Source organism: Phaseolus vulgaris, chromosome 9 (assembly GCF_051622355.1).
Source record: "Phaseolus vulgaris cultivar YP4 chromosome 9, ASM5162235v1, whole genome shotgun sequence".
Taxonomy (NCBI): domain Eukaryota; kingdom Viridiplantae; phylum Streptophyta; class Magnoliopsida; order Fabales; family Fabaceae; genus Phaseolus; species Phaseolus vulgaris.
The window spans coordinates 10,590,617-10,613,699 of record NC_143506.1 but is presented as its reverse complement, the minus strand read 5'-3'; the positions used below and the strand labels follow the sequence as shown (position 1 = coordinate 10,613,699).

Sequence of the window (23,083 nt, the reverse complement as noted above, 5' to 3'; positions counted from 1 at the left end):
AAAAATGGTTAAGGAAAAGTTGAACATTGTATGGGAAATAAATGTGAAGAGAATCTGGGGAGATATAAAGATGGTGAAGGCATATCTTTTGTGGTCCATTGATGGTCTGGCTGCTGCTCCCCACTCTGGTATTGTGGGAGAACACATTATTCACTCACTGCCTTTCAATTCCCCTACTGCATCACTTCAACTTTTGACCCCCGCCCACCAAAAGTCCCAACCTTCATCCCTTTCCATCATCACTTTCTTCCACCCTTTTGACTCCTAATCTTCATCATCACCTTTTTCATCTCTCTTTTTCTTCCTTTTTCTTCTTTCAAATGTCCATTTCTTTTCTCAGTTTAGTTTGTTCTATTCTACTCCATCACTCTCCCTGCTTCGCTGTTACTAGTTTTGCTTTTCCCATTTTTTAACCAACTTAATTACCACACACCCAATTATAAACTCGCCAACTACAGGATAATCACGTCCACTCACTAATATTTTTTATTGTACTTGACTTTCCCTAACTTCCATTCTTTAGTTTTTTCTGTCATTATATGCATACACAGATATACAACTTTATGCTGAAATATATTATGCAAGATTTCTTTATTTGTTTGTTCAAGTTTTAAGAGGAGAAAGACAGTACTGAATTTGATCCTACCTAGTGATTTCTTTGTTAAAATTTATCATCCTCCATAGACAGGAAAAGCTACATTCATAACTGCTTAATTGTAAAAACACTAAAGCAAGTTATGTATACTCAACTATCATAATTCAGTACAACTAAGATTGTATGAGTATAGCTAGTGAGCATTATTAAGTTTACGAGTTGCATGAGCATATATGCACTTTATTACTCTATTTGCCACGTTCTTTGGTCTTTATCTTTTTCTTCTTGGGAAAGTAACTCTTGACTTTCTTTGACTCCTTTTGAGCCAAACCCTATGGTTAGTAGGCCTTTGTGTTAGCTAGTTAGGGTGCAGTGAGGTGGAATGGTGAATGCAGAATAAATAGTTGAAGTCTGCAACGAGTTATGTGCGTAAACATTAGATTGGAATGGAAAATAAAGTTTGGTTGGAGAATGGGGCAGAAGCATGTCGTGGCGCACATTGCACGTGGTGATAGGGTACTCTGACAGTTTATGAAATTTTGATGATGAGGAGTAAGACTAGCAAAAGCACAGCTGAATGATGCAAACATAGCATAGATGGGTGGTCTCCATATGCAAGGAAGAATATCGTGACCAGCTAAGGAAGCACATTGTAAAATGTTGAACACTCTTGAAGCATTCTGAAATGGAAGACGACCCTTTTCAACCCAAGTATGGAATTAGGTTAGGTATAAAAGTATATGATGAACAATGTCTTTTCAAAATATAGATTTCTGTGTTATGAATGTTAAATGTTGATGTGCATTTTGGCAAGCAAGCCATTTTACACATCAACATGTGTCGGCTTAAAGTTTATACAGGTATAAAGTATGCTTTTGAAAAAAAAAGGCTTTTTTAATCAGTAAAAATAACAATACAACTATTACACTTGGTTTGAAAATAATAGTATCTTTTGGAATGTTAACTTTTTTTAAAGAAAAATATTTCATGTATTATATGACGACATTTAATTTAAATAGAATTTAGAATACAAAATAAAAAAATAATTAAAATTAAAATTAAATATGTTGTTTCTCCCGGAAAGTTTTTGTTCTGATCTAAACATTAGACCTCCTCGATACTTATTATAAAGAAACTATTAGAATTGGTATTTGTCATAAAAGACTGAAGTATGAATTAAAATTTTAAAATATTTTATGCTAACTCATCATTAACTGATTAACTGGTTAATAGATGTATTAATATTATAATACAATTAACTAAATTAACGTTTTTTACATAAAAATACTAATACTAGTAAACACCAATTTCAATAACTTACTATAAATATTAAAAAAAATCTAAAATTTAAACTAAAGACAGAAAAAAACATATTTAATTCTATGCATAATTAATATAAACAAATAAACCGATAATATAATATATTTTATTTCATGAAATAAATTAAAGTAAAAAAAACTTTAAGTTGCGAGTATAAGAAATTGGGATGTGATATAAAAACTGAATTTTTAATTATATATATATATTAAAAGTAATTAATGATAAGATTTGGATGTAATAAGAGAAGACTGAATTCAAAATATTTTTAAAAATAATTAATAATTAGATTTTTTTAAATCTAAAAGTAAATGCTAAATAAGAAATCGAGTGTTACAAGAAGAAATATAGTAACATAAAAAATGTCATCGCGTTTAACAGTGAGCAGTATAATGATTGATTATTAATCTATTTTTATTTTTAGCAATTTAATTATTAACAATATTCTTGGAAATATTGTTAAGATTAGATAATAAAGTTTTATTAATTTAACTGAAAAAGCTTTTCGTTGAAATAATAGTTACTTGAATTATTAGCATTATATTTTGTACGCAACATATAGCATTTAAAACTAAAGGGATAGATGGAGTTTATTTCATGGGAAGAGATAAACTCGAAATAAAATGAAGGTATTTTTTAAATATGTAACTATTTTAAACAAATGTATTTTTAAAATGTGATGAATAAGTAAAAATGTTTTGTCTTAGGGCTAGTTTGGCCTTTTACTTACTAATTTTTATAGGAAACACAATAAATATTTTTTTCAAGGGAATTAAATTGGTTGTATACAGGTTAATGCATGTCTAGTTATAAATGAATCGCTCACTACAGAGCAAATTAAAATATTTTTAATATAGCTAAGACTAATATTTTTAAATTTAAATAATACTTAAAACATAGTTACAAATAACTAATAAAAAGTAAGTAAAGAAATATAAATAACTTAGAAGGAAAAAAATAAAAGGGAAAATAATTAATAGAAGGTTGTTAAATTATTCTGTCTGAGACTTCGTAAAAATAAATAAATAAAAGTATATCAGTTTTGCAAGTACGAAAAATAAACAGTCTTCGTCGCTCCCTTCCCCATTCTGAGAAACAAGTTTACCTTTCTGACAACAAAAAAAGTTGTCTACGTATCAATTCTCAATAATTGCCTTTACTTTTTTATTTCTAATTTGTTATTATTATTATTATTATTGTTATTTAATAGTAAATTTTTATTTTATTTTGATTGAAAACTTATGTTTCAAGAAAGAAAAAACACTGAAACCTTTAAAACGTAACTTATAATGTATATTAACTGTCTACAGACACCTGGGTTGAAAGTTAGCTTGATCCATATAAATAAGTAATATATTTTTATTAAATCCTCCAAATATTTAATCTACCGTCTCTAATTTCTAAATATAGATTATTTATCTTATCAATACATATAATGGCGTCGCAGTTAATTAATTTCCAATATATATATAATTCTTACTTCTCAGTTTTGAAATACAAACAGCATTTATTATATTTATATAAAAAGAAAAGAAAACAGTATTTTAGTGTCCCGGTTCAATTAATTTTCTCGTATTTCCTTATAACGATAGAAAATAGCTTTCGAATGTAAATAGTATTACTTTAAATGATATTTGATATTTTACTATTAAAGTAAAAAAATATATAAATAAAAAAATAAGTTATTGTTTCATTTTAAAAGCTTTTTGAATTTATTTTTTTTCTCTAATTTTTTCAACATCTTAGTTATCATAAAGACGATTGATTGGAATGCGTTCTTCGATTTCTGAAAACAAATATTATAAAGCTTTGATCAAAATTTTAGACTGATAAACTCATTTTTTTTCTTTTCCTTTTTGAGTCAATTTTTGAAATATTAAGTCTGTCTTGGCAGATGTTGTTGCATGTGAGGTTTCTAGCTTCAGGATTAGTCTCTATTAGATGTAGTTATATTTTTTTATCAAGATTTTATGGTGCAGGTTAAACTTCCTTGAATTTTTGGTAGGTTTGGAATTTTTAGTGAGCACATGTTCAAACTCAGGTAAGAGAAATTAGTTTTAATTTCAAATAGAACCATAGGTTAGAAGATCTGAATGTGAGGTGACATGGTCACTGATTCCAAATTTTGTTCGCAGGATTGGTTGTTTCTGAGTAATGTGGGGGTATTGTTTGAAATCAAATGTAAATATGTTGATTTTGATATGGATGATTCATGGTAGATGTTTTTGTTTGAATATGAAAAATTGGTTGATTTGTATTGATGATATAATGTAAGTTACTCTCGAAATGAATGAGTTATTGAATTTGTTATTGTTTGACTTTGAATTATGTAAATTGTGTTAGATATAATGACTCTATATAGATTGATAAAGTGAATTGATGAGAATATTATGTTGAATAAGATATGTGTGGTTTAAATTGTTAAATTAAATTGTATATGTATGATGAAATTAGGTAGAACTATGAAGATTTTCTGCATATCTCGCTCAAGCGAGAATAGAATAAAAAGATGAAATACTCTCGGGTCCATTCTCACTCAAGCAAGAAGGAGTCTCGCTTAGATGAAAATGGATAAATTTTTTAGTGTTTTTGGGTTCAATCTCGCTCAAACGAGAGGATTTTTGCTTGGGCAAGACCCATTATCGCTTAAGTGAGTAAATTCTTGCTCAAGCAAGTAAAAAAAACTAAAATTTTTATTTTTGCTAGTGATAGCCTATTTTGTTATTGTATATTGTTTTTAAGTGAAAATTTTAAATGTTATTTAAAAACATGACTAAAATTAATTACTTATGAGTTTAAGGGTGTGTTTGGATTGGGGAGAGAATTTGAGGAAGTGAATCTGAAATGATTTGAGAGGAAAGTGAGGTTGTTTGGATTGAGGTATGTTAGAGTATATTTGTGAATAAAGTTTATTGAAGTTTGTAATTGATGTGATATTGTGAAAGATTTTTTAATTTTTTTAAAATGTAAAAAATATAAGTTTATAAAAGGATTTAAAAATATATATTAGAATTAAAATAAATTAAAATAATATTAAATTTAATAAAAATACGTATTATAATTAAAATTAATCTTTTACTTATTATTTATTTTATTATAATATAGAAATTAATATTAATAATTAATAAAGAAATTATACATGTAATATATATATATATATATATATTAAAATATAATTTACATATATAATCAGTATGTAATTTATTAATTTTTTAAAACAAAAACAATATAAATTCACCTGCAAATCTCTTCACGAAGAAGAGAACGTTTTAAACAAAAAATTTGTCTTTTTTTTTGTGTTTTCATACTTTTATTTTTTTCATTTTTTAGAGTTCATGTGTGATATGATTGAATGGTGTATTAATGTGTTACATGAAGTATGAAATGATGTGAAAGTCTGATCTAAACATAGTATTTTTAGGAAATGAAATACTATGTTAAGATTGTTATTAGAGTATAATAATTTGTGAGTGTTCTATGAATGAGACAGTCTTGATTCTACTTATATAATGAAATCACATAGATAAACCATTGGTGAGAGTCGAAAGAGGTTCATATGACTAAGTTTGAGGTTTGAAAGAACAGACTAGAACAAATTTTATGGATTTACCCTGTCATATGAGATAATGAGATATTGAGATGATTATGCGCATGATTGTATGGATTCACATCAAGTAGTATGATAGGTGCAAGTCTCTGGACAATAATTTCAATACACGAGTGTTCTGAAAGTAGAGTCAAGTATCTATGTGTCGTGAGTCAGTAGAAGTCTAACATGAGAAAGATGAATTATGATAGACATTTGATGGTTTTGTGAAAATGTATGAGAGTTGACAACTTTATGTTTGTTAATTGAAATTGAAATTATATAACAATTTTTTGTATAGCTAGTTTACCCTATTGTTTATTTGTTGTGTTTTATTTTTTTTTATCTGTCATAATCATATATTTTATACTGGAGCATGTGAGGCTGTAGGTGAGAGAGTTTTCCAATGAAAAAATAAAATATATATATTTTTGTTTTTATTACTTTGTTGATATTTATAAATATTAATTTCCTAAAAATAGAGATATATTTTGAATTTCTATACTATACAAATTATATATATATATATATATATATATTATAATATTTATAATATTAGAGTTATGTATATTGAAAATTTATGTATATTATAATATTAGAGTTAGAGTTGAGAAATATAGGATGTCACATTTTCTCCATTTTTTCTAGAAAGTAGACAGTTAAGTTTAGTGGTAAATTTTTTTGGTTGAACTAGCACAATTCCTGACGCATAGATATATATTAAGATAAATGTTGATAAATAATAGTGTTAATCTGGGTTTCCTGAGTAAATTTTTTTATCCTAAGCTATTTTACATTATGAATTGATTTAATCGTTCAGTAACTAATATCCAATATTCTATTGTGAGATTAATTAGTTATATCATTCAAATATATTTAAATGATATAATATAGAGTTGGTGATCATAGAATATTTTCATGCGACAAATTTCTCTAAATTTATTTAACTAAACAATTTGATTTTATGATATTTATTAACTTGAGGAGGTTTTTCATAAAAAAAGTTATGGATTTAAAGTGTGATGCAGAATTATATTGTTAAGCAAATCACTTTATATCAATTAAAAAATTAATTAATTTCACATATATAAAATAGTTGAGGAGAGTTAATGGAGGAAGTAAATGTTTGGCTACATGAGTACGTGGGGCCTCACCTTTCTTTGTCTAGCACAAACTCGTGAAAATTTATATGGGAGACAAACATAAGGGAATCCAACAGTGAAAAAAAGGTTATAACAAAAAGTGCCACCTTAATTAATTTTACTTTTCACTGTCTAACGTCTAATTCCTACACTCAAAATTCACAAAAAATATCAATAATTTATATAAGAAAATACCCTTTTAAAATAATAAAGATTTATGAGTCTTTTCTTTTTCTTATTTATCTCTCAAGCTTTAGTCCAGTGGAAGATTTATAATACACCACTTTAAATGTATACTTTATTATTATTGTTAAAAATTGTAAAATTTAGGGGTTATATAATTTTTAAGAATCCCTGTTTTAATATACAGTAAATTTGAACAAATTTATGAATATATAAAGTGCATGTAAATAAGCTGTGACAAATTTAGAAACATTGTAAAGTGAATGTTTGGTTTGCTATTTCCAGAAATGATCAAGTTAAAGTACGCGTGAAACAGTTAATTACTTCACTACAACGCGCTTCCAAGCTACATGGATAATTATGAGAGGATCTAACACCGCGTTGCAGATATGTTATTTTTCAATCAGAATTAAAATTTTAGTTAAGTAATGCATATTAATATTTAATAAAATACTTTATAATATAATATTAAATCAACTAAATCTTTCTTAAATTATTTTCACTTGAAAAAATAACAAGTATTTTTTTAAAAGAATAAAAATTATTAAACTGAAATGATAAATGAAATACAAATTCAATGAAATTTGATATAAATGAAGTAGCTAACACCAAGTACAACTTCAATTTAATACCTTTGCAGTAAGGTTATCCGGCATTTTAAAAAGATATACTTTCACATGTTCAATATTTTTTTTTTCAAGTGCTACTAATTAAAACGTTTATGACGCGTTGTAGATATGTTATTTCTCAATCTGAAATAAAATTTTAGATAAGTAATACATATTAACATATTTAGTAAAACACTATAATATTAAATCAACAAATTTTTTTTAAATTATTTTATTATTTAAAAAATAATTATTCTCCAACATTTATTAAGATGATAATCGATAATCTATATATACATTTTTCTTTTTTAATCCACCGAAATATTTTTTAAGAAAAAACTATGACAAAACTTTGAATTTCAAAATAAATAATACTTCAAAAATGTATTGTTAATTAGAGATTTTTAACAATCTCACATCATTTAAAGAGTTAAATTCAAAAGTTTATAAACACTTTTTTTTTCTCTTAATTTACCAAAAAGGTCTTTTAAAACTAAAATATTACAAAACTTCAAATAAAAAAGTAGATAATCCCAAAAATAATGATCAACCTAATGAAAACAAATTTATTTTCATAATAAACTAAAGTCGTACATAAACTCATCAATTAATTACTTTAAAATTATTTCGTACTCTACACGTGTATAATTTGTCTAGTATCGGAATACAATTTTTTTGTCCATTTAAAAAAAAAAATCATATTATTCCATTTTCGAAAAAATAAGCTGATTTGTGAGAGTGAAATTGAGTTGTATGATGTGAATAGTTGTGATCTATGTTCCGTTTGTGGCACAGAGCAGAATTATTATTTTTACATATTGGAGTTACTTTCACGTCTCTGACTCTCATGGGGACAGTGACCCACCATGTTTCTACTACCCTCTATCAACCATATAAATAATCATACAATTTTGACATCCTACCTCCCTTCCCTTCTCCTTCCTACCCCTACAATAAATATTAAAATTTGTAATAATTTTTTTTTAAAAAAAAACATCTTCTTAATGAAAATACAAACTAAATGCAAAATGTTTCAAAATTAAAAGAGTTATAAATTTTATAAATAATTAAAATATTAATATTTATTGAGGGTAAGGTAGAGTGTAGGTGTTAAATAAACATTTTTTTTATTTATTTTCATTATTCACCCTGCACCAACTCCTTTTTCCGCTTTACTCTTTTCATTTCTTTATAACTCTCCTTTTCTTTCGTCACTTGAGCGCAGATATCCATAAAAATACATATCTCATTTAGGGTTTCTGCCACCATCTACCTTCAATTCCCCCTTCCTGCTTTCTTCTACCTTCATCTTTCTCTTCTTCTCATTTCTCTTCCAAACCCTTTCACACACTCTCTCACACACACCTCCTTCTAACTCTTATCTTTCAACAACTTATATATCACTACCAATTCTATACTGTGTTGGATTAATTCTTCTTCATTATTGATCTTGCAGTTCTCATGATTAGGGTTACCTGCACTTGATTCATGCTCTATGCCTACCCCCTATTTTGTTCTCTAGGTGTTGGATTCAATATGGTACATACATATAGCCTTTTATATGTTGGTACAATTTTTTCCCACAATGTTTTTCAAACCAAACATAATTCTCAGATTTTATACTTGCATGGACATACATATATATGTTTTGTACACCTTGTTCAGCTTTTTTCCTTTTCCTTTTCCTCAGTTTTCTTTTATTTAAAACTCGCCTTGTTTTGGGCCTACTCAAGTGCCTTTTCCAGTTATTTCTTCTGTTAGTTTTGTGGCCATTAATAAGAAGTTAATTACTAACATAACAGTCTTTGCAAGGTAAATTTGGGTTCAGATCAGCATAAAGGCTTTTCTTACTTGAGAGCAAACTACATATCTTGTCATCTGATCTATTCATTGATTCATATAATAGAATCTGAATCCATTTATACAATTTTCCATTTTATCATTCATTTATTAAACCCTTAATGTGTTCATATGCTCTAACCTCACCATATATATACATACTTAGACTTTTGGTCGGTTTTTACTAGCTAGATTGTTTTATTCGCTTATTATCTCTCTGCCAGCAACAATATGACCAAGATAAACAGTACATGTTCCTTGAACCCATCAATGCCATTTTGTCACCTGTCTCGGGAAGGAAATGAAACGTGTACACAAGATATGCATTGTTGTACATCTCAGTGATACTAGAGTACAGGGAGAGAAAGAGAGTGAAGGAGCTTCCTTCAGCCCACGCATGGGTATGGGGGACTAAAGGGTTGCTGAAGTATATGCTGACTCATTCATACACACACAGTAGGGGTTTATATAAGGCCATTTGCTACTGTAATTGTGTGAATGAAGCAGGAGATATTTTGCATCCCTCTTGCTCTGTGCTTGGACTGAAGGGGAGCTCCTTCGTTCTGTTGTCTCCATTATTTGTCTTAACATTAATATTAATACATACACACAAACTTATACATACTTTTTTTCTTCAACATGACCAATTTCTTAGTATTCATCCAAGGTTAATAGTCTTTGTACGCCTGGCACAAAAGTAGCAGCCACAACTGTAGCTGATGTAACATATCGTCTTCTAGGTCTTTGTAAGTATTAACTCTTCCCCACTAAGCTGCCCAAGATTCAGCAAACATCTGCAACAGTCGCATGAGTTTTATAGCTGGATGCCCCCACACCTAGTAGTACTTTTTCACTTGCCAGCAAAATCATCATCATCATCTCCAACCTATGTAATTAACATATATATAACAGTTTCACAAGTCCCTGATGAACATTACATGGTACGTAATTTGTTCAATCCAACTTGAAATGTGATGATTGCCCTCGTATATGCATAAATATATGTATATAACTTTGTGACTTTTTGTATAACATTTTTCAGGAAGCGAATCAGCACTGTACATACATGCTACTTTCCTTTCCTTTCCGGTTCTTGAACAGTACAAGCTCAGGTTCTCTCTCTTCTCACCTTGCTTTCCTTGAATTCTTTTTTTTTGGTGGCTGAAAAAGCAAAATTTAGGTGATGATGGTCCAACTGTTCACTTGTTTGTATTCGTTCCAAACTTTGCCTACTTGAAGGTATCAATATCTATGCATACCTTAATTCTTTTCCATTCCTAATTTAAATGCACTAGAGATCGATGATAAATATTGATTTGGATTGAACTCGATTTCTTTTTTCTATTCAGTTTCTTAACAGTGGGACCGAATAAAGTATATATTAATTTATAGATATGTGGACAATTAGACACATTCAGCAGACAGGATATATTGAAGAAGATTATGATGTCAGACAAAAGTAGTGACTGTAATATATGAACTCTGATCTTTTAGTTATCCCTATGACCTACCTCTACGGACATGTATTTTTGTGTAAAAGGAGAAGAGATAAACTTCCCATCTCTTCTTCTACACAAACACATCAATGTAGTAGGAACAAGGTATTGGATTTTTTTGTGTGGCAAAATGAATATTCATTCTCTTATGAAGGAAATTTTAATTTTTTAACTTTGATTTCATTTGAAAATACATGTATTGTTCCTTCTTCCATTGGGTTTGCTAACTATACTAATGAACATATTAACTTTCTTTTGATTGACTGTAAATAATTTACATTTATTGATAGAATATCCACTGAAATTATACACACTAAGATGAAACGTCAATAGATGTGCATTAATTATATATGCATTTTTAACTCTTCAAATCTCAGTATCTAGGTGAAATTTAGCTTTTAAGTTAACTGAAGTTTGAAAAGAATATAGATATCAGAAGTGTCAAATGCTGACAAAAAAATAAAATAAAATAGAAGTGTTAAATATATTAATACACTGTATAATGTAAACTAAAAATTGATTTAAATGTGCAAACTGAAATCTAATACACATCTTACAAAAGGAGGTAAGAATAGTTGAATGAAGTGAAATTTTAAAATTAAAATTTATTTAAAAAACACAAAAATATAAATATTAATTTTCATATGGATATTTTATTATTTTTTGTCAAAAAAATCAAGAATATATATTAGTAAATTTGTCTGTAATGGATGGGAGGATTTCTCAAATTTATAAAAAAAAAAGTTTAATTGCGTGTCGTATTTGAAATGTATGAAACCATGCGAAGTTGTTGTCTATTGTGTTTTTTATTTATGATGTTATTTTGTGTATCTCATATTTTATCTTTACTGTGTGAGAATGTGATTTTTTCCTAACGAATTATATAAAAGTTTATGGTGTGTTCATGTTACTAGTTAGATATATCTATCGGAGAATTTGATGGGAGAAAATATCAATATCACTTTGACAATTTTGATATGAGAAAAAAAGAAGGAGAAGTTCACCTCTTATGGACTACTGGCTAATGATGCATAAGAGATTTTGACAATATTTTTAACATTAAATTTTAAGATAATATAAATTTGTGAGTTTTCTTTTATTTTATTTTTATATTTTTGAATTTCATCATTTCTACCTAATGTAAAACTAATTTATCTTACATTTGAAGTCTAGCATAATCTTTATGAAGTTAATAATGGATTTGTGTGAGAAATTTCATATCTGAAGAACTTTCTTGACTATGAGAAGTCAAATTATGTTTCTCAATAGTTAAGAGTTTTCAATGAGTATTCACTCGAAAAAAAATTAGTTCTAGTAATATAAATATTCACTATTAAAATTATAAATATGTCACGATTAATATTTGTAAAAATAATTAAATTGTCACTTGTGAAAATAATTAAATTTTTATTAGTACTCATATCATTATTATACTTGTAACAATAATTTTAATATTATTAAAATTAATTTTATTGTGACAAAAATAATTATTATAAATATATAAGATAATTGTGATAAATTAATTATCACTAGTATATTCTATTTAATAGTAATAATAATGAATTATTACAAATATATAAGATAATAAGATAAATTAGTTGTCATTATTATTAATTTATAATAATAATTAATATCATTTTAATATCAAATTTGATGTGATAAATATTTATTAATTACTTTTAATTATTAATATTTTATTATTATTGTTAAAAACTATGATAGTGTGTAGCTAATGAAGTTCTGATATATGAAGTATCCATTAAGCTAGCTCAACCTTCCAAAAGGATGATCCGGAGTATATACAAGATCTAGGGCTAGGTCAAGATCATTCTATAGCCAGTGTCTCATAATCTACCATTCCTTAGAGAATCATCGAGAACAGAGCTCACATGAGAAGAGTTGAACATATACTCATAAAAGTATGGTTGAAATTAAAAAAAATATGAAAATAAAGAAGAATGTATGAAAGTGAATGAAGAATTTGCTATAAAAAATGTTATAATAACTCGAGGGTTAGCCTGTTCTTGACCCGTATTGATTTTGGTCTTCCAAACCAAGTTAAGACTATTAATTCCCACACCCCTTTTTTGAACTTGCACCCACAATTGGATGAAATAATAAAATTGTTCCGTCCACTGTCATTCTTGCACCATCATCACTCTAGCATAAGAAAAAGAGAAGAAGATTGCAGTTACAAGAAGAAGAACAACAAAATCTCGTTTTGAAAAGTTCTTTCTAAAACACATGAAATGTGTTCTGGAAAGCTTGTTTCAGAAAAATAAATTTTGAAAAATGCATTCTAGAAAATATTATACACATTTTAGAAAGTTTAATTTGAAAATTATATTATAGAAAGCTAGTTCCAAAGTGAATTTTATTTGTTTCAAAAATTTTATTCTAGAAATCTTGTCATGAAAATCTTATCCTATTCTAGGAAACGTATTCCATAATGTATTTCACGAATTTCAGAAAGTATTCCAGAAAATATTTTAGGATATATATAATCTAGAAATCACTTTAAAGAAAGGTAACATAGTCATTTAAAAATTATGGGAGTGCATGTTCAAAAATGGGGATGCAGGAAGTTAAAGCCCAAGTTAAATAGACTTGTTTCTATTTAGTCCATTCGAAACATCGTTATATACCACGAGTCAAAGGCAAATTCTTCCTACACCCAACTTTTTTTGAAGCTGCATCCTATACACTTTTAAATTTTTAAAAATACCTCTCACTCTGAAAATAAAAATTTGGAATTAAAAAAATACATTACAGAAAAATAAATAAATTCGAAGTAGATTATTGTTTGGAAATGTAATTCTGAAATATAATTTGAAAATCAAAATCTCATAACAAAAAAACAATTTCAAAATGTAAAAAATAAACAAAAATTCCACAAAACAAAATCTGACGTATTCCATAAAAAAATTTAAAAATATTCAGAAAAATATTCCAAAAGTTCAAATTCAAAAAAAGTATTAAAAAAAGATTTCAAAATATATTTTTATTCACAACCCTCTTTTATTTAAAGATTTTTGTTTATTTCATGTAAAAATCGGTTACAGGTTTAAATTTGATTGTTACATAAACTAATTGCCCAAGTTAAATTCGTGTTGTGCTTGTGTGGGACTTATTATTTCTTTAAAATTTGGAAATTTCTTGTCCTTAGCTCTCATTGGGAAGAGTAACTCATCATGTCTCCAACTATTATTTATTTTTACTGTTGGCAGTTATAGGCTTTTCTTTGCATTATATTAGACAAATTTAGGAAAAAGGGTTTTGTAATAACTGTATGAATGAAGAAAGACATATATTTTTCATTCCTACCTCTTTGTTTTAGGATGATAAATAAATTAGTCTTTAATTTGCCTCAATTTTAATAGAAAATTCTTGCATTAATTAAATTTTAATAAAAAATTATTGTATTGATTAAATATATGTCTAATTATAATATTTAATTTTTTAAATTTAATATGAAGACGAACATATACTTAATTGTGCGGTTTATGTACTTATACTCATATCTATTTTAGATTATTAAAAAATCTAAACAAAATATATATATATATATATATATATATTATTTTTAATATTTTTTTTTGTCATTTGTTAGCCTTCTTATCACCCATGCTTTCAATAGGCACACATTGAGAAACTTATGGTTTGTAAGCCATTTCAGTTTCTTTGAAGAAAACATCTCTATTGATTATACACTTTTTGAATCTTGGCTCCAGACACCATAGACGATATCCCTTTATACCTTCCAGGTATCGAAGAAACCTGCATTTAATAGCTTGAGCGTTTAGCTTACCTTGTCTAATATGAGAATAGGCAACACAACCAAAAATTCTTAGACGATCAAAGTTGGGGGATGGCATGACTATACTTCTTCAAGAGTCTTAATTTCTAGAGTTATTAAAGGGTATTTATTTATCAGATAAGTAGTAGTGACCTCAATCTAAAAATTCTTTGGAACTCCAACACCTAACATCATACACCTTACTCGTCCAAAATGGTCCTATTGAATCTTTGTGCTAGGCCATTATGTTGAGTTGTTCCTGCAACTGTCAAGTGCCTTGCTATAACATGCTATGTACAATAATTGTTAAACGAACAAAACTTCATGCCATTATCAGTTTTGAAGCGTTTAAAATCTTTCTAGTTTGATTTTCTACTAGACGCTTCCAATTATTAAAATTTTCAAATGCTTCATCCTTGGTCTTTTGAGGGTAGACCCACAACTTCCTTGAAAAATCATCAACAATTAATAGGAAATATCTGACACCCGAGTGTGAGGGAGTAGCATATGGATCCATAGGTCAACACGAATATAATCAAAAGTCCATTTGTTCTCTACTGACCCATGTTAAAATGAATTCTACAGGCTTTCCCTTGGATGTAGTGTTCACATAATCCCAAATGATCAATTCTATCACTTCCAAACCAACATTGTTTGTCCAACTCCATAAGCCCATTTTCACTTACATGACTTAACCTTTTGTGCCATAACTCAGTTTTGTAATAGACGGTACTTTCAACGGTAGACGTTGACCCAACAATTACAACACCATCCAAGACATACATGTCGTTCTTTCTCACACCTTTTATCACCACCATGGACCCCCTTAACACCTTCACAAGCCCCTTTTCACCTTTAAAAACATACCCCTTCTTTTCAAGTTCTCCAAAGGATACTAGATTTCTCTTCAAGCTAGGTATATACCTAACTTCTTTAATCATCTTTGCAGTTCCATCATGAAGACAAAACTTCTATCACCAAGGAGAACAAACCGTCCTTCAAGATCTAAAAATTATTGGAACCATAAACAGTTTGGTGTCATATGAAACGAACAACCAGAGTCCAAAATCCATTCACAATTATCAACACTACTCGACACCATGAGGACCTCAGATGATTCATAACCATCTTCCACTAGAGATGCTTCACTAGAAATAGACAGTCCATCAGACCGTTTACTAGATCCAGAAGGTCTATCAGTAGTTCCACTCCTTTGCCTTAAAGGAAAATATTTTCTTATGTGACATTCCTTATTACAATGATAACATATGAAAGAATTCACTACCTTCCCATCATGAGTCTTAGACTTAGATTTGCATCTAGCTTTCCCTCCATTTTCATGAGTAGACAACTTCCCTTTTGCTATCGGACCATCTCCAGAATTCGATGTCTTCACATCAAACTTCTCATTCTATTTTGAGTTCAAAGCAGCTTGAATCTCCTTGAGAGAAAGACATTCTCTTGCATACAACAAAGTCTCCTTGAAATTATCATGTGTCTTTGGCAAAGCACATAGTAAAAATAGTGGTTGATCTTAATCATCAATTTGTACATCAATGTTCTTAAGATCAAGTATCAATTAATTAAGTTCATCCAGTTGTTCACTAATAGCCTTATCATTACTTATCTTGAACAAGTATAATGTCTGCTTCAGGTATAAACAATTAACTAAGGACTTGGTCATAGACAAGATTTCAAGCTTCGTCTATAACCTCGTTGTAGTCTGCTCCTTCGAAACTTGCTTCAAGACTTAGAACAATTGCACTATGAGCCTTTTCTAACAATGCAATCCTGTCATTTTCAGTTATGGATTTGTCATACTAGAAATCTCCTTCCAAAGCCTTAAGAAGGCCATGTTGAACTAGAAGAGCACACATCTTCAACTGCCATAGCCCAAAATCATTCAAGTTAGTGAATTTCTCAACATCATACTTTGAAGAATTCATCTTTTTTGAGTTTCTTCGTTTCACGCTCATCGTAGCAATTTCACTACAAGAAAATCATGAAATAGAAACAAAATTTAGAGACAAAAAATAATTAGTTGCTATTGTGACTAAATTAGAGACCATTTTAGAGACTAAAAAAAATTTGGTTTCTAAATTAGTTTCTATTATTATTAAATAGTTTCTAAATTGGTATCTAATTAGCTACCAAGGTTTTAAAAATACCAATTATTTAGATTCTAAATTTGGTAGCAAAAACTTTGGTTGCTAATTAGACACCAATTTAGAAACCATTTAACATTAATAGAAACTAATTTATAAACTATTTTTTTAGTATGTAAAATGGTCTCTAATTTAGTTACTATAACAACTAATTATTTTTTGTCTCTAAAATTGGTTTTTATTTCATGATTTTTTTGTAGTGTTTGTAGAACTCGAACATAATTAACTGGATCATCTAATTAATTAATGTAATACGAAAATGCAAAAAATTGAGAATGAGAACGCAAAACATGATAGAACAGAGTACGAAAAATCACACACAAACAATTTATGCGGTTCGACTATAATCAGTCTACGTCCATGACAAAGTTCACTGTGATAATTTATGATATTTACAACTCAAAGTTTCTCTCTGAATCCTCACACTAAAACTCTCAACTCTTACGTTTAACAATCATTCTCAAGTTCAAGTTTTTAAGTACAAGAGAAAAAATAACTATCTTACAACTTCTCACTAAGCACATTTCTCATACAAACCAAACATGTAACATATGTACAATGGTTCAATTTCAAAATAAAATGAGACACCAAGAGTTACAGGAAAAATTAAATAGAAGGGCTAAACGATCCAAAACAGCAGTTCTTCAATATACACTGATATCAGACGATGATACTCATCAAATAGTCTTGAACTACTAAAAAATTTAATACCTCTTGTAGAAAACTTGAAGTTAGATTTTATCTTAACCAATCTTTACCATCATCCTCGTGAAGGAGTCACTGTGTAAGTTATATGCCTGAATATTAATTAATATATTTTTTTTTTCAGAAGAGTTCCTTAATATATAGCCACGACTAATCTTTACATGTATATAGTATTAATTATTGTATATCTCTTTTTCTCGAAGACCTTCTTAATATGTAACCTCGACTAATCTTTACACGGGTGGTACAAAGTGGTACAACTCACTACTCATGTCTCCACCAACTATTTTTTCATCTTGCTATCTACGAAAGTACCTAATATATAAGGAGTTCTGAAGTCTACGATGAACATTACATGGTAGGTAAGATTTGCTTTTGAACTTGAAAACGATTGTTCTCGTCTAGCCTTGTGTGTTGTTACTTTTACATAACATTTCCTACACTGTACGTTCTACTTTCCTTTCTGGGTATTGCACAACCTTACTTTATTTATCCCCCTGTACTTTCCTTCAATTCTTTTTCATGCTAGATGGGAAAATATGCTGGGAGTTAAACTTTTTTTCTATTCAATTTCCTTTTACCCTCTCTTTGTTTTTGTTCTTACTGTTATGGATGAAGGCCAAAGTGAATGCAGTGAAGTTTTTGTTCTCACTGTTGGCGCGCGCGCGCGCACACACATATATATATATATATATGGATGAAGACGAATGTGAATGCAGTGAAGTTTTTGTCCTTATACTGTTGGCACATATGGATGAAGACGAATGTGAATGCAGAGTGAAAGTTTTTTTATTTTGATGATGATTGCGGAAAACTCGAAATACAAAAGAAAAAGATGAGTGGTCTTTAATTAGGAACACACTACACTCTTAATTATAAAATCATAGTTTCATAACCACTTTTTGAAACTGTTTTTACACTAAAGAAATAAACCTTACAAAGCTGTAGAACAATTATAGAAAATTCATATTTCTACTTCACACAAACAATGATTCTAGACTCTAAGAATGAGTAAAAGTTTTTGATAAAACACTCTTTTTTCTTTTTTAATGATAAAAAACCAGTTTTTATATACACTTTAAAAATTGGTTAAATCTATTTGAGAAATAGTTAAAAACATTTATAAACAGTTTAAAAATCAATAACAAAATTATGTAAAAACACTTAATTGATTTTCAAAACAAATTGATTGATTTTTTTAACAATTAAAGACAACACAAACAATCAATTCAATTATCTAAATAATTGACTTTTTTTTAAGCTTATTTAACCGTGAGACAAAATTCATTTTTATGTTAACATGATGAACAATTATGTAAAAATATTTTAATTTATATTGTATATTTTCTTTTTCTATTTTAATATGTAACTTAAAAATTGACATATTTGGAAATAATCACATGTGAAGAATCCTATGCTCTATGCTCTGAATAGATGTGAAATTGAATTATACATATGCATGGGGACCTCAATCATATGCATGGGGACCTTAATTATATGCATGGGGGACCTCAATCATATGCATGGGACAGTCACCTGTCTACTATACAAATTCTGAAAAAAAAAACAAAAATATGAAATGATTATACAATTTATTTTCATTATTTGATATTGGTGAACTTGCGAGTCCTTTTTGGTCTTTACAGTTTTATTTTTATTTGTTTATAAATTTCTTTTTCTTTCGTCTGTCTGCCACAATAACACTCCTGGTTTAGGGTTTGTGGCAGCAGAACATGTCTCTCGAAGCAACCTTCTTTGCTCTCACCTTCCTTTTCCTACATAATTCTAACTTCCAACTTTAATTTTTGTGTTTTTTTTTTTATTTTGTCATCAAAACACAGAAAATGAACAACTCTTTCAATTCATACCCACTATTGTTCTACCTTTCATCTCTCTAAAATTAAATTTACTCTCTATGTTGTGTTGTGTTGGATTAATCTTTCTTCACTGTTCTTGCAGTTCTGAAAATTAGGGTTCTCTGCAGTTGGAGTTCTATGCCTACCGCTCCTATTTTCTTTTCTAGGTGTTGGATTGCTGCTATATATATACCCTTATATGTGAATTAGGATTTTGACCATTTTTTTTTCAAATGAAATTTAATTCAAACTTGCATGGGATTAACTTGAGCGTCGCTCATTTGCGGGGATTAGCTTTCACGGTAATTCTTGTTGATTCAGCTCTTATCCTTTTCCCACTCCTAAGTTTTCTTTATATTAGAAACTACTTTATTGTTTTGGTACTGTTTTTTTCTAGCAATTTCCTCCTGCAACTTCATAGCTTCTTCTTCTCACACTTTCATATTTCTTAAAATATCAAAATTTTTTTTTTTTATCTTATTAATGTTTTTTATTTTGAAATAAGTGATCCGGAAAAACTCTTGATAATAAAATCTAAAGATATTTATGAATTACAGAATCTATCTGAAAGATATTTATATATCCGGAAATATTTTTTGAATTTTTTAATCCAAATATATATATATATATATTTTAAAATATATATTTTTAATTATAGAATCTGATATCTTTCTAATTCTACAATGTGTAAATAGAAAAATATATTTTCAAATTGTAGAATTTAAAATATATTTTTTAAAAGTAAAATGATTTGTTCATCTAATCTATGAGCATCACTAGAAGCTATGAAGGTGAAGGAAAAAACAACCTTTCTTTATATTTGATACTGCCCTTTTCTTTTCGGCCTACAGAAGTGTTTTTCCCAACAATTTCATCTCTATTTATTTTGTATGAAGTTATAAAGTAGCTAATAATTCGCTCTGCAATTTCATAATGTGTTGATTGAATAACTTTTTCTATATAAGCATTAATAGAAGAAAAAATATAAAATATAAAATGGAATAGATTTTTCAAGACTATTTTTCATTCAGCTTAGACAAATCTAATTTTATAAATTTCATCATAGAAAGCTTTCATATATATAGAGAGATATTTTTTTTTATCAACCAAGAGATAAAATATTATGTACTAAACCCATTCTCATAATTCAAAACAAATATACACTATTGAAATATAATACATAGGATTCAATAACCATTTAAAGGAAACCAGAAAACCCCTTGATATATGTATAGATATTAATGTATTGAGTGATATTTATTTATTATCCCAAGTTGCAACAAATGCATTGCTACTCACATTACGGGGAGAGAAAGAGTGAAGGAGTTCCTTCAGTCCTGGCAAAGGTATGGAGGGTTGCTGAAGTATCTGCTGACTCATTCGTACACACACAGTAGGGATTATTCATAAGAGGTGTGTTTGGCTACTTGTGTGAATGAATGAAGCAGGAGATATTTTGCATCCTGTCTCTTTTGCTTGGACTGAAGGGAATCCCTTCAATTCTTTCTGTTGCCTCCATTTGTGTTTATATATAATCATGTTTTGAACAATGTAGTTCATGTAGCATATCGTTAAATTCTTTCTGCTCAAGATTCCTCAAACATATGCAACTGTTACTTGTTTGTGTTTCAATCCTTTTACACACAAAAAAAAAGGTACATTCCAATGTACCATAAACAAAACACATACTGCTAAATGCATTGCATACCTAGTTGCAACACAGTGTCTGTTCTTACAAAACAAATTGAACACAGAATTTCATATCAGACCATGCCAAACCAGCCATCTCTACTATATCCTATTGAATCCACACACCGGATTGAGCACCTTATAAGCAATTGTTGCTTATGAGCATAGGAGTGGATGCCCCACCTAGTGCTTTTTGCTTGCCAGGAAAATTAATGATGTTGAATGTACTTAGATATATGATTAACATATGTAACCTGTTTCAAAGCCTCTAATGAACATTATATATATATGGTACGTAACATTGTTTTGTTCAACCTTGAAATGATTGCTCTCATGTATATAACTATAACTTTGTGTGTGATTACTGCTGCATTACATATTTTTCAGGAAGGTTAGATTCAATTCTTCTCTTGGTGATTGAAAAGGAAAGAAGATATACATCATGATATGGACTTGCCTAGTTGCAGGTATCATCTATACCTTAATTATTTCCATTTATGATTTAAGTGCACTACACTACAAACAGATGTTAAATATGTTTGGGTTTGGAGCTTAACTTCGTTTTCTATTCAATTCATACACAACATAACATGTCATATTTAGTTACCGAGTAAAATATAACATTATATATTGATATATTTGCATTTGGACACACTCAGCTGACAGGATATTGAAGCAGATCTTTAGGATGTCAGAAAATAGACAGTATAGTGTGAACTCTGATCAGTTACCCTCAAGTTTTACGTCTCTCTCACGATTTTAAATAATACACGAACTCTGCTCTTTGGATAATTTTTTTCCAATTTATCAAATTTTAGTCAATTTTAACAAAAAAAAAATGAGAAAAAAGAGTTACTACAAAAAAATCATCAAATAAAAATCAATTTTTTGATACCAAAATAATTAGTTACAATAGAAACTAAAATAGAGACCATTTTAGAAACTAAAAAAAAAATTGGTTTCTAAATTAATTTATATTATTAATAAATAGTTTTTAAATTGATATCTAATTAGCAACTAAGGTTTTAACTACCAATTATTTAGTTTCTAAATTTGGTAGCAAAAACTTTGGTTGCTAATTAGATATCAATTTAGAAACTATTTATTAATAATATAAACTAATTTAGAAACCAAATTTCTTTTCAGTTTTTAAAATGATATCTAATTTAATTACTATTACAACTAATTATTTTGGTTTCTATAAATTGATTTCTATTTCATGATTTTCTTGTAGTGAGTGTTAAAATAAGTTAATGTCACGCAAAAGAGAGTTAGTAATACACTTCTAACCTACTCTGAATTCTAATGCATTTTTTTTCAAATTATTATATATAGAGATTTTATTACTTTCTCAATCAATATTATTCTTATTAAAATTTTAACCTATAATAGAATATATATTAAAGAGTATTATCAGAACTTTTCTTTCTATAAAATATTGGAGAATTCAACTCTCACATTGAGCTAATAAAAATAAGCTAGTTAAAATTTATAAAACTATAACAGTTAATAAATTTAAATGTATTATTAATATTATTATTGTTATTATTATTCAAAAGTTATATATATAAAATCATAATAGGTTGTTTTGTAGAGAAGCAAGAGACAAGAGCTCTGGCAAGTATGATAAGACACTCCAAAGTATCATACCTTGTTAAAATTAGATATACCTTATTGCAGTTAGATACATTAAACTGTCTACAAACAATTTCTTTGTAAGATGTATTCACTTTATTTTCTTCTGTCTGTAACTTAAAACCATACTTGATTGAGATGTTTACATAATTGCAATTATGCATCTGACTAGAATTTGTCCCACATATTTCTTTTGAGAAAAAAGAAATGCATCATCCCATTGCATTGTTTAAGTAGTGCATCATGACAAGATCTGTCATATCAAATCCATTCATGTTCTTGAATTCATCGAACATGATAGTACTATTTTCAATCAATATAATTAAGGACATCAACTTACAAACATGAATTTTACTTCAAGCATACAAATATGTATAACTCTCTCGTTGCCACGGTTCCTTGGAGCAGACCTTCTATCTTTGTATCCGTTAGAATTAATTAATCTATAACTCTTATTCTCGAACAACTTTC

General features: G+C 28.2%; 1 protein-coding gene and 1 long non-coding RNA gene across 7 annotated transcripts; both read left to right on the top strand.

Moving 5' to 3' along the window:
* The first annotated feature begins 8,647 nt into the window (after positions 1-8,647).
* Positions 8,648-10,938, top strand: LOC137822082 (uncharacterized). 4 transcript variants are annotated; one of them, XM_090295935.1, is made up of 5 exons: positions 8,648-8,970; positions 9,926-10,211; positions 10,313-10,382; positions 10,451-10,509; positions 10,620-10,938. In XM_090295935.1, exons 2-5 carry the CDS (start codon positions 10,095-10,097, stop codon positions 10,641-10,643), a joined length of 270 nt encoding a protein of 89 aa, XP_090152061.1. In that variant the 5' UTR covers positions 8,648-8,970; positions 9,926-10,094; the 3' UTR covers positions 10,644-10,938. The 4 variants fall into 4 exon arrangements, 2 of the variants coding, with proteins under 2 accessions (XP_090152061.1, XP_068483088.1); XM_068626987.2 differs by having other exon boundaries at positions 8,659-8,970; positions 10,011-10,211; XR_016515877.1 differs by lacking the exon at positions 10,451-10,509 and having other exon boundaries at positions 8,649-8,970; positions 10,011-10,211.
* Positions 10,939-19,092: 8,154 nt separating this feature from the next.
* LOC137823118 (uncharacterized) lies at positions 19,093-22,799 on the top strand. 3 transcript variants are annotated; one of them, XR_011083056.2, is made up of 3 exons: positions 19,093-19,590; positions 21,365-21,444; positions 22,560-22,799. It is a non-coding gene; the product is annotated as an uncharacterized LOC137823118 (long non-coding RNA). The 3 variants fall into 3 exon arrangements; XR_016515680.1 differs by lacking the exon at positions 19,093-19,590 and having other exon boundaries at positions 20,282-21,444; positions 22,572-22,799; XR_016515679.1 differs by lacking the exon at positions 19,093-19,590 and having other exon boundaries at positions 20,282-21,444.
* Positions 22,800-23,083: the final 284 nt, after the last annotated feature.

Bases quoted from the DNA above. Each gene is read 5' to 3' on its own strand.
- LOC137822082 (XM_068626987.2), top strand. From the start codon at position 8,920: ATGCTCTATGCCTACCCCCTATTTTGTTCTCTAGGTGTTGGATTCAAT. The intron at 8,971-10,010 runs GTACATACATAT...ATCGTCTTCTAG, and splicing joins TAGGTGTTGGATTCAATATG to GTCTTTGTAAGTATTAACTC. The intron at 10,212-10,312 runs GTACGTAATTTG...AACATTTTTCAG, and splicing joins TCCCTGATGAACATTACATG to GAAGCGAATCAGCACTGTAC.